The 13,046-nt window shown below is 40.0% G+C and overlaps 1 protein-coding gene across 1 annotated transcript in view; it reads right to left on the bottom strand.

The window, feature by feature from the left end:
* ANO4 (anoctamin 4) overlaps positions 1-13,046 on the bottom strand; it is a 434,401-nt gene that overhangs the window by 57,978 nt on the left and 363,377 nt on the right. Inside the window, exons 17-18 of the mRNA XM_052640010.1 lie at positions 4,756-4,838; positions 1,289-1,429 (exon numbers count right to left, since the gene is read on the bottom strand). Of these exons, the coding sequence (XP_052495970.1) occupies positions 1,289-1,429; positions 4,756-4,838 (224 nt within the window). The remainder of the gene's footprint in view (positions 1-1,288; positions 1,430-4,755; positions 4,839-13,046) is intronic.

Raw genomic sequence — 13,046 nt, 5'->3', positions numbered from 1 at the left:
CCATGGCTTTAGCCTCTACAGGTCTTATTGTGAGAAATACAATCCAAAATAATACATATAAATGTACTTACAGGAGGCAAAGCCTGACACCACTGCTTACAAAGCAGAATCTGTAGATAGGGCAGGATCTGAGTCTTGACCCAAGCTGAGGGACACTTGGGCAATCTGCCTACCCCATCATCTCCCCAGTTTCTTCCTGGCTACAGCAGGGAGATTGTCTGGATTTTCTGTTGTTCTGTCCTTCCCATTTGAACCAATTAGAATATATATTGATGCACATGTGCTCTTTGAAAAGAGGAAAAAGGAGGATCCTAACCATTCCTTTCTGTTTTAAAATGACATTTCTGACAAATTGCATATGTGTGGTTCAGTAACTGACAGGGTCAAAGTGGATCACAAAATGACTTCTTTTTAGGAAAAACTAACAATCCAGCTTCAGATTAGTGTTTTGAAAACTGATATAACCATCAGCCAGAGAAGGCAATGGCACCCTACTCCAGTACTCTTGCCTGGAAAATCCCATGGACAGAGGAGCCTGGTAGGCTGCAGTCCATGGGGTTGCTAAGAGTCGGACACGACTGAGTGACTTCACTTTCACTTTTCACTTTCATGCATTGAAGAAAGAAATGGCAACCCACTCCAGTGTTCTTGCCTGGAGAATCCCAAGGACAGGGGAGCCTGGTGGGCTGCCATCTATGGGGTCGCACAGAGTTGGACATGACTGAAGTGACTTAGCAGTAGCAGCAGCAGCGGCATAACCATCAGCAAAATAAACGTTAGGGAGTTAGAGCTGGCATTAAAAAACAGACTAATAAAACAAAAAAATCAGAGTTCCTTGAATATTATAAAGATGGGCATTGTTTCAATAACTATTTTCAGTTTTATACATCTATTTGCATAGCATATACTGGGTTATGGCAAAGAATGTATTTCTTATTATATGGGCATTGTAAAAATGAAAGCTTGAACGACATTGCTGTAAGTTCCATGTCATAGTTTTAGTTCCTTTCATTATGGCATAGACAAATGGAAAGAACAGTAGTTCGAGAACCTGAGCTTTTGGCTATTTCCTGGCTAACCTGGGTGACCCCTTAACCTTCTGGAGTCTCAGTTACTCCACCTGTAAAATGGGACAGCAGTGTCACCCCTGATCATCATATAGAACTGTTGTGAGGTCTCAATATCAGAACGTACAAAAAATGTATTTAAATACCTGGTATGATTATTGTTCCCATGCTATAAGTTTGTACTTTATGAAACACAGTTGTGTAAAAAGAAGGATTCATACCATAAAAAATATTCCAGATGCAGAAACAATAAGTCGGCTGCATTTATCTGCAAATGCTTGATATGGTTCTGGCTTGCCAGAAATGGGATTCATCCGCTCTTTCTTGGAATACTTGGCTTCAAACTGGGGCCGTATTTCTTCCTGAAAAACAAGCAGACACATTTTTGCATACTGAAGAGGTACTCGGACAAGAAGAAAAAAAAATCATTTTACCCCACAAGAAAACAGTCAACAAATGGCAAAGTCATCACTCACTCCATGATATGCACTTGGAAACCCAGGTTTAAATATTTGGAAATTGGCCACTTATTAAAGAAAATCTAAAGAATGATGATCTTTAATTATTATCATCATGGCTCTGTGATTTAGACTAATAGTTAAGTATTTCTATTATCTTATTAAATGATACTTGAAGAAAGACACTGATAGCGAGAAAGGGACCAATTTGTCCCTGTCCCCAGTAGTTTGAAATAACTAACAAGCTTTTATTTATTATTGAGGAATGATAATGAACACCAGGACAAAGAAAACTTCTCAAGAGTGAAATGTTCAGAATTCATTTTATGAGTTATAATGGCAATATAATTCTTAGTTTTCTACAATTTTTAGTTTTTCGATTTAGGCAGCTAAAAACCTGGTGAATCTATTTTTTAAATAAGCTCCTATAGGAGTTATTCCCCCTTAACCATAAATTTTAATGCATTCTTAATTGGTATTGAAAACAAGGTAAACGCCTTTCAAATCCAGTTAAAATCAAGGCTCCTCTAATTCTAAATCAAGCTGAGATTTTTATTTCATTGAGTTGAGCCCCATCCAATGTGAATGGCTTCTGACTAAAAGCAATTACAGGATTAGGAAAAGATAAGCAACAAAACGGTGTGCTGAAGTGGTTCTGATTAATTAGGAACTTGTTTAATGTGAGTGTCTTGGAAGAGGCAGGAAAAGGAGTAGAAACTCTGGTACCAGGGAGACTTGAGTTAATTCAGGCAGAAACACTCACGAGCTGGGTGAAGGTACTGACAGAAAGCCAAGAAGGACCTGACAGGAGAGACATTATGGAGCGTCTGGTAGGGGCCACCCTGTGTAGGAGGAAAGGCAGCCTGACTCCCTCTACAGGATAAGTCCCATGCTGGCTTCACACAGATAATCAGGGAGGTCATGGGGCGAGACAGTTGTAAACAGCCTCTGCCTCCTTTATTTCAGGGATTATACCTTAGGATATATCAGATCTAGAATATTCTGCTTCTTTGGGAAACTCAATTCGTCAGGCTGTAAGTGTCATCAAGGGTCACTAAGTAATCATCCAGAAACTGAGGTCAATCATGGAGGCAGACCTGTCGTCCTGGGTATGACAGGCTAAGTTTCATCCCCACCCTACCTCCCAATTCGTAAGCTGAAGTCCTTACTCTCAGTATCTCAGAATGTGTCTGTATTTGGAGACAGGGTCCCTACAGATGTAATTAAGTTAAAATGAAGTCATTAGAGTGAACCCCGATCCAACATGACTAGTGTCTTTGTAAGAAGAGCACATTTAGAGACATGCACAGAGAGAAGGCATGTGAAGACTCAGGGAGTAGATGGCCATCGACAAGCCAAAGGCAGAGACAGGGACAAGATCCTTCCCTCATGGCCCTCAGAAGAAACCAGCCCTACCAATGGTCTCGACTGCTCACCTCCAAACTGAGAGACAGTTTCTATTGTGTAAGCCACCCAGTCAGTGCTGCTTTGTTATGGCAGCCCTAGCCAGGTAATACTCTGGGTTACCCCTGAAGGAGGCATGTGGCTCATCTGGGCTCTTCTGCACAGCAAGCTGAGAGCCACAGCTAGAGTAACAGGCATTTCTACACTGAATCCCAAACAGAACTGGAACCGCACATGGCTCCTGACCTGACCTCTACACAGGGGTGCCGAGTGAAAGCGCTGAGGTTCAGCGCTCCATGCTTTTTCACAGGGCTGGGAATCCAGAAGGATCCAGACTTACCAGAGATATGTTTACCCTAAAAGTACCCATATAGTGCACCCACCACAAGTGCCAGTGGTGACTTTAGACTGGTTTAATCAAAGTTACTTGAATAATGCTACACTTTAAACCTGACGGGAGAATTTAGAAACATTCTTCTTTAGAAATGAAAAAAAAAAAAAAAATCCAAAGGTGAAGTAATTTGCCTTAGACGACACAGCTTCTTGGTGGTGACTTGGATACCCAGGAAAGAGCATTTTCCATCCCATGTGAAAGCTACTCCTATACATACATGGAACAAAAACCAGAACAGCTCCACCCAGGAGGAAGTCTCGGATGCTGCCGTCTTGCTGCAGTTGGTAGCCTTCAGAAACCCAGGCGGTCCCTTCCAACTCAGAAAACCATTTTCTGGAGAGTGAATGCTTATACAAGCCTGAGAGGGGCCTTAGCACAGGAACAAGGATTGCTGAAAATCCCAGTATCATGTCTATATTTAAAAATGACCCAAATATGTTTATGGGCTCGAGGAGAAAAGGCATCCATCCACAAGGTATGATTTGAAGGAAAAAACATTCCTCTCAAAATTATGTCCTCTACCAAACCTATCCCAGGGCTAAAATTCTCAGTTATGTTTACAGACGATTCCATTTAATTTATAAAAATAAACATATGTGTCTCCTGGACGGAAAACACCCATTAAGACCCATGATCATATCATATATGACTACTGCATTGGATTTACTTGCACCGGTAGGCTCTCAGGAAATGGAACTCAGGAGAGGCAGGGGATGAGAGGAAGGAGAGACGAGTTCAGGCCTGAGTGACTCTCAAGGGAAAGCAAGGTCCGAGAGACGTACGATGACCAAACTCAGCATGGGGCCTCAAGACTTTTGACATAAAGACCAGACACAGGTTAGGAAAGGGCATGGTGTACTGGCCGGGAAGGGAGAGTAGCATGCTGAAAAAGTGGAGTCTGAGGGCCCGAGTTTACCTCTGCTGGACAGTTTTATCTAGCGGTGGCTGGCTTTTAGCACATCAACCAAAGAGCTTGCATGCGCAGTGGTTCCCCCTGTGTTTATCCTGTGAGAATCCTTCTGAGCTGTCCAGGGTCCTGAAGACTTAATCATTTCCTTGGAGAACTTTAGGAGGTCTGCTTTCAAGTGCCTATAACTGTAAACTAATATTCTCCTTCTGACACCGTAAAGAGAATGGATAATATTTAAGGAAACTAAACAAATCTTACTACCAATTCTTCTGATGCCTCTACATACAAGTCAAATGCTTTACTTAGCCATGAACTTTTTACTCCACTAAGAAATCAAATGTATTTTTTTAAATTCTTCTGCTACATTTTTATACTGCTTGAAATTTCCTGCAGAGACAGGTATAAAAATGCTTTATGAGTCACCCTGACTTCCATCACAGAGCAGAAAGTGATGACTCAAGAGGGATTGTGTATTTCTTGATTATCTGCTCTTTTTTTTTAATTGAGGTAAATAATACAAACCTCCTCTTCTTCCCAGTCTATCAAATCCCAGTCATAAGCAATTACTGCTCTCCGTCTTTTCCAAAACTCCAGGAAAACTGTTGCTGGAACAAGCAGAGAAAGACAGACATTTTCAAATAAAACAATGCCTTGAACTGTGTCAATAGATAATGAAGTCATTGTAAAGAATGACAGCTGTTTGTGTAAGTATTCTTGAATATCAGAATTTCTAGCTAAACATCATTTAACAAAGATCATTTTCTGAGAATTACTAAGCCTGTGTCAAACATAATGAAAACTCAAGAGATTTAAATTAAGCTGATTTGCAAGTCATGGCAGAACAGATTTATTAGAATGACAAAGCTTCTGGGATGTAAATATACAGAAAACTAGGTTACCAATATCTTTCTAGCTGATGGAGTATTTAACAACTTATTGACCAGAGATATATTAATACATCTTTTGTTACCTGAACATTATTGACTAGAGATGTATCAATAATCACTTACATAACAAATTGCCAGAGAAGGAAATGGCAAGCCACTCCAGTATTCTTGCCTGGAAAATCCCATGGACAGAGGAGCTGGCAGGCTACAGTCTGTGGAGTTGCAAGAGTCAGACACGACTTAGCAACTAAACCACTACTACTAACAAATTGCCAGCCACAGGCATTAGTTTCTACAAAAATCCCCTGGTCAATAATGTATTAAAAAGTGAGGGACAGAAAAGCGAAAACAAAACTTAGCAGTTCACATGTATTTAATTGGCAGAGATTTCTCATTCCCTCCAATCCTCCTCAGGACAAATATCCTCATATTAAAGGCAAAGTGTGTAAATTGTATTAAAAATCCTTTTCCAACCTGTTCCAACCTTTTTCAACCTTTACCACCCAGGTAAATAACCTTTACCACCCAGGTAAAGCTGATGGTGATCCTCATTTAGCCAAAGTAACTTTCTACTCAATTCAGTTTAAATATATCAACACAAACGAATTGCTGAGTATTATAAAATGACAGGTCACAAATGATCAAGACATATTCCTGTTGCCCAGGAAGCCACAAGCCAGAAGAGGGGACCCGTGCACACATTCGCTCACTCACTCAGAGGACGGCTGTGACTAAGAATCGCAGAGACAGCCTAAGAGAGGGAATTGTCAGATCCAACTCTACTGGGCCTTACTGTGTAGTCAGATTAGAGAAAGGGGAAAATATGTCAATGTCCTATGTTTGGAATCAGTTTCATGGAGAAAAGTAAGCATCCAAATGTTCATTCCAAAGAGAGATGATGACTTCCTTCTTTTCTGCTCCCCTTTGCCCTCAGTTCAGTTCACTAAGTCATGTCCGACTCTTTGTGGCCCCATGGACTGTAGCATGCCAGGCTTCCCTGTCCATCACCAATCCCCAGAGCTTGCTCAAACCCATGTCCATTGAGTTGGTGATGCCATCCAACCCATCTCGTCCTCTGTCGTCCCCGTCTCCTTCTGCCTTCAATCTTTCTCAGCATTTTTCGTCATTAGTGGAAAGATTCCTCATGAGTGGAAAGATTTCTCATTATTCAGACATAGCTGCTGCTGCTGCTAAGTCGCTTCAGTCGTGTCCGACTCTGTGCGACCCAATGGACGGCAGCCCACCAGGCTCCCCCGTCCCTGGGATTCTCCAGGCAAGAACACTGGAGTGGGTTGCCATTTCCTTTTCCAATGCATGACAGTGAAAAGTGAAAGTGAAGTCGCTCAGTCATGTCCGACTAGTAGCGACCCCATGGACTGCAGCCTACCAGGCTCCTCCATCCATGGGATTTTCCAGGCAAGAGTACTGGAGTGGGGTACCATTGCCTTCTCCTATTCAGACATAGAACACATATTTAAAAATAAGTAAGTGGAAAGATATTATAGGGTAACAATTAAGAGCTCTCTGGCTTGTGACTTAGACATCCTTAGACTTGAAATCCAGTTCAGACACAAGCTGTGCTACTATTGGCAAATGAATTAACATTTCTAATTCTCAAAATCCTGCTAAGCAAATGAAAGATGGCAATATAATCCCTATCTGCAATGGCAAAATTCAAAATGCTCTAAAAGTTTTAAGTTTTTCTTCCTAAGTCTGGCACAAATTCATCATGTGGCAAGCTGTGACCTTGACTGAGGTGATGCTACTCAAAGTCTTTATTAATCCATCTTCTTAGACTAACAAGGGTGACCAAAGCATAAGTGACTTGTAGGACAATATTGAGTGGTCTAACACATATAATTGAAATACTAGATAATATGATTCTGGAAAGTTTTCTAAAAACATGCAAGATCTGTACACTGGGAATTATATAACATTGCTTAAATAAATTATGGAACAATTAAATAAATGAGCTAACTGATACTCATGGATAGAAATATTTGATATTAAGTCTTCAGTATTCCCAAAATGATTTACTGCTTCAACTCAATTGCAATCAGATACTAGCATTTTGGAGGGGGTAGAAGTTGACAAGGTAACTCTACAATTTATATGGAAATGCAAAGGACCCAAAGTAGACCAACCAATTTAAAAAGAATAAGTTTTTGAGGCTTACTGTTATACTATAATGATCAAGAGAGGATGTTATTATATAAAAGTACATGTATAGATCAAATAGAAAAAAATTCGAGGTTTAGACCCACACATGGTCCATTGATTTTCAACCAAAAAATGGCAAGAAAATTCAAGGAAGAAAAAGATAATCTTACACCAAGTAGTACAGGAAAAACTGGATACCCACATACACAAAGAAATGGATCTGACCCTTACCTTACACAATATACAAAAATCATCTTGAGATAACTCATGGACCTAACTATATGATCTAAAACTATAAGTTCTCTAGAAGAAAATACAGAAGAAAACCTTAGGAATCTTAAATTGGCAAAGATTTCTTAAATAAAAAGCACAGAATAAAAGAAAAACTAACTTGCAGTATACTGGAAGTAAAAATTCTTACTTTTTAAAAGATACCATTAAGAACATAAAAATGAAAATCACAAACTGCAAAAATATTTGCAAACATATATATGTTAAAGGACTTCTATTCAGATTAAATAAATAACTTTTAAATATAAGAAGATAGTAACATATGGGTATTTGAACAAACACTTCAATAAAGATGTGTAGCTTGCAAACAAGTTCATGGAAAGATGTTCAACATCAGTAGTCATCAGGGAAATGCAAATTAAAACCACAATGGGATAGCACTATATACACTATGATGATAAAGACTACTAATTCCACATGTTTGTAAGGATGTAGAACACCTGGAGCTCTCATATAATGCTGTTGGGAATGCACAATTGCATAGCTACATTTTTTTTTTTTAATAAAGTTAGACATTCTGTTAGTCTATGATCAGCAATGCCACTCTCAGTTATTTTTCCAGGAGAAATAGATAACAAAGACTTTTATGCAAAATGTGCAAAGAAGTTTATAAGAGCCATGAAGTCTTAGATGAATAAAAGCTGGATTGAACCAAATACTTATTAACATTTCGATAAACAAATGAACAAAATGAATAAGCAAATTTCAGTATACCTCAGGCAAGGGAATATTAGTCTGTACTAAAAAGAACAAATTACAGACATCTGCAACAACACGTATGACTCTCAACACCATTAATCTTAGTGGAAGAAACAAAATGCCAAATACTGAAAGATTCTATTTGTATGAAATTCTAGAACAGATGAAACTACAATGACAGAAAGCATGTTGGAGGTTGCCAAGGGGCTGACTTCAGAGGCATGAGGAAACTTTCTGGAAGATGAAAATGTTTTATGTCATCATTATGGTAACAGTGACATGACTATATATGATTTGACATGATTTGTCAAAATGTACACCTAAAAATCACTGGATTTTATTTTATCTAAATTATACCTAAACAAAGCTGACAAAAACACTTCCTGGCTCTGTCACCCGGAGAAAACCACCGTTAATACATTATAAAATACCTTTGTTTAGCTCACAGGAAACATCTTGACCAGGCCCAGCAGTGAATGACTGCAGGAAAGAAAAAATTAACACATTCCTCTCCAGAATCTGGCCAGAACCAGGAAATACCTGTAACGACTTATAGCTTCTTTTATTTTATCTCCTCACTTTCCCTGCTTTGTTCTAAAAATGAAACTGGCATCCAAACCCAGGCAAGATAGTTCTTTAAACACCAGTAGACGACCTTCTCAGTCTGCTGGCTTTTCAAATAAAGTCGCTGTGCTGTGCTTAGTCGTACAGTCACGTCCGACACTTTGCAACCTGTGGACTGCAGCCCACCAGGCTCCTCTGTCTATGGGGATTCTCTAGGCAAGAATACTGGAGTGGGTTGCCATGCCCTCCTCCAGGGGAATCTTCCCAACCCAGGCATCAAACTCAGTCTCTGCATTGCAGGTGGATTCTTTACTGTCTGAGCCATGAGGGAAGCCCAAGAATACTGGAGTGGGGAGACTATTGCTTCTCCTGGGGATCTTCCCAAGCCAGGAATTGAACTGGGGTCTCCTGCATTGCACACGGTGTTTTTTTTTTTTCTTTTAACCAGCTGAGCTACCAGGAAGCCCAAAGTCACTATTCCTTACCCCAAAACCTCACTTCTCAATTTAATGGCCTGTTGAGCAGTGAGCAGTAGAAACTTGATGATACTGTGAAAGTGCTGCACTCAATATGCCAGAAAATTTGGAAAACTCAGCAGTGGCCACAGGACTGGAAATGGTCAGTTTTCATTCCAATCCCTAAGATAGGCAATGCCAAAGAATGCCCAAACTACCACACAATTGCACTCATCTCACATGCTAGCAAAGTAATGCTCAAAATTTTCCAAGCCAGGCTTCAACAATATGTGAAACGTGAACTTCCAGATGTTCAAGCTGGTTTTAGAAAAGGCTGAGGAACCAGAGATCAAATTGCCAACATCTGCTGGATCATGGAAAAAGCAAGAGAATTCCAGAAAAATATCTATTTCTGTTTTATTGACTATACCAAAGCCTTTGACTGTGTGGATCACAATAAATCGTGGAAAATTCCGAAAGAGATGGAAATACCAACCACCTGACCTGCCTCTTGAGAAACCTGTATGCAGGTCAGGAAGCAACAGGTAGAACTGGACATGGAACAACAGACTGGTTCTAAATAGGAAAAGGAGTACGTCAAGGCTGTATGTTTTCACCCTGCTTATTTAACTTATATGCAGAATGCATCATGAGAAACGCTGGGCTGGATGAAGCACAAGCTGGAATCAAGATTGCTGGGAGAAATATCAACTACCTCAGATATGCAGATGACACCACCCTTATGGCAGAAAGCGAAGAAGCACTAAAGAGCCTCTTGATGAAAGTAAAAGAGGAGAGTGAAAAGGTTGGCTTAAAGCTCAACATTCAGAAAACAAAGATCATGGCATCTGGTCCCATCACTTCATGGCAAATAGATGGATAAACAGTAGAAACAGTGACAGACTTAATCTTTTTTGGGCTCCAAAATCACTGCAGATGGTGACTGCAGCCATGAAATTAAAAGATACTTATTCCTTGGAAGAAAAGTTATGATCAACCTAGACAGCATATTAGAAAGCAGAGACATTACTTTGCCAAAAAAGGTCCATGTAGTCAAAGCTATGGTTTTTCCAGTAGTCATGTATGAATGTGAGAGTTGGACTACAAAGAAAGCTGAGTGCCGAAGAATTGATACTTTTGAACTGTTTGAACTGTGGTGTTGGAAAAGACTCTTGAGAGTCCCTTGGACTGTAAGGAGATCCAACCAGTCTGTCCTAAAGGAAATCAGTGTTGAATATTCGTTGGAAGGACTGATGTTGAAGCTGAAACTCCAATACTTTGGCCACCTGATGCTGGGAAAGATTGAAGGCGAGAGGAGAAGGGATGAGATGGTTGGATGGCATCACTGACTCAATGGACATGAGTTTGAGTAAACTCCAGGAGCTGGTGATGGACAGGGAGGCCTGGTGTGCTGCAGTCCATGGGGTTGCAAAGAGTCGGACACGACTGAGCGACTGAACTGAACTCAGCAGTGAACAGTAGGAACTTGGACACAGTAACACTAAAATACTCCAAATCACACTTTATTTGTACACTTTGCATCCTAAAGAAAACTTAAATACAGCTTTGTGTTATGTTATTATGTGCTTTGAAAGAATTTTTAATGGCTACTTACAATTTCCTTAACCATTCTACTGTTGGATATTTAGGTTATTTTCAGTTTTTGCCTAATATAAACAAGGCAAGGAAAACATTTCTATGTATAATGTTCTTATTCTGTAATTAAGATCTTCTCTGATACCCAATTCTGCATAAAATTTTGACTGAGCCCTGGAACAACCTTCTAAGTGGCTATCTGCTACTTACTGGTCCCCACTTTTACCCCTTCCACTTTTGCCACAGTTGCTTCCCAAACACAACTGATAATGTCACATCCAAGTTTACAACGTCACTTGGCTTTCTATTGCCTACAGGGTGAAGCCATGGTTCTCTGTTGTGGTACAGATGTCCTGTGATAAACAGGATTCAGGCTTCAACATGCACTGTTATAGTTGAATTTTGTGCCCCCTGGCAAAAATATTTTTATGTCTCAAACCCCAACCTCAGAATGTCACTTTCTTTGGAAATAAAGTAACTACAGATTAACTAGTTGAGTTCATCCTGGAGTAAGGTGGGCCCTTCACTGAATATAGTTAGTGTCCTTATATAAGAATACTGCCATGTGAAGACACAGCGAGAATGCAGGTGAAGGTGGGGGTGGAGATTGGGTTGATGTGTCAACAAGCCAAGGATCACTGGCCATCACAAGGATCTAAGAGAAAAGCATGGAACAGGTTCCCCCTCAGAGCCTCCCAAAGGAATCCACCTTGCTCACACCTTGATTTTGGACATCTTGCCTCCAGAAGTGTGAAAGAATAAATTTCTGTTGTTTTAAGCCACCTACTTTGTGGCATGTTATTACCGCACCCTTAGGAAACTAAGATAAATTCTATGTCCCTAGCACATGGAGTGTTCAAGCATTCCTTTTCAGAGTTTTGTCCACACAGTTTTCAGCTCAGAATGTTATTCAAACTTCTCCCTGACTCCACTCGTTTGCCTGACAGATTTAAGACTTGGTTCTAACATCTCTCCTTGGGTGAAACTTTTTCACCTTTTCCCTTTTGCCTCAGGAAGTTGGCTACATGGACCTTCACTGTCCCTTCATAAATCAGACTTAATGCCCACTATTATAATTACCAACTTTGGAAAGCACAGATCACATCTTATTCATTTTTTGGGGTAAACCCAATGCCAAGAGACAGAGAATGCACACTGTCTGCTAAGTAATGAAATCTTATAAGAGCCTATCGAAGGTGCATGCCACCATGGACATATTTTGGTACAACTCTGAGTTTGGCAGATTCAGTTCAGTTCAGTCGCTCAGTTATGTCCAACTCTTTGTGACCCCATGGACTGCAGCACACCAGGCTTTCCTGTCCATCACCAACTGCCAGAGTTTACTCACACTCATGTCCATTGAGTCGGTGATGCCACCCAACCATCTCATCCTCTGTTGTCCCTTTCTCCTCCTGCCTTCAATCTTTCCCAGCATCAGGGTCTTTTCCTATGAGTCAGTTCTTTGCATCAGGTGGCCAAAGTATTAGTTTCAGCTTCAGCATCAGTCCTTTCAATGAATATTCAGGACTGATCTCCTTTAAGATGGACTGGTTGAACCTCCTTGCAGTCCAAGGGACTCTCAAGAGTCTTTTCCAACACCACAGTTCAAAAGCATCAATTCTTCGATGCTCAGCCTTCTTTATAGTCCAACTCTCACATCCATACATGACCACTGGAAAAACCATAGCCTTGACTAGACGGACCTCTTTTGGCAAAGTAATGTCTCTGCTTTTTAATATGCTGTCTAAGTTGGTCATGGCTTTTCTTCCATGGAGCAAGCGTCTTTTAATCACCGTCTGCAGTGATTTGGGAGCCCAAGAAAATAAAGATTAGATCTGGTTTACATTCAAGACTCTGCCACTTACCAGCTGCTAGGTAATCTTGGGTCAAGTTACATAAACATAACCTCTCTGAGCCTCAATATCTTCAAGAGGGAAATATTAGTTTCTTTCTGGTAGGCTATAAGAAATTGATGACATGTCATATGTGACTTATGGTACTTATGTACCTAATAGGCATTTAGTAAATGTATATCTTTCTTTTTTTGAATATACAATCACCAGTCTTTGTTGGATGGTATAAGAGTATAAAAAATAAAATTAGTGTAAATATCTAAAAACAAAGCAAATTATATAATTTATGTAAAAAAATGAGACATACT

Source organism: Budorcas taxicolor, chromosome 5, assembly GCF_023091745.1.
Source record: "Budorcas taxicolor isolate Tak-1 chromosome 5, Takin1.1, whole genome shotgun sequence".
Taxonomy (NCBI): domain Eukaryota; kingdom Metazoa; phylum Chordata; class Mammalia; order Artiodactyla; family Bovidae; genus Budorcas; species Budorcas taxicolor.
Note: the sequence above shows the minus strand (reverse complement) of the source record. Positions and strands in the feature narration are given on the sequence as shown.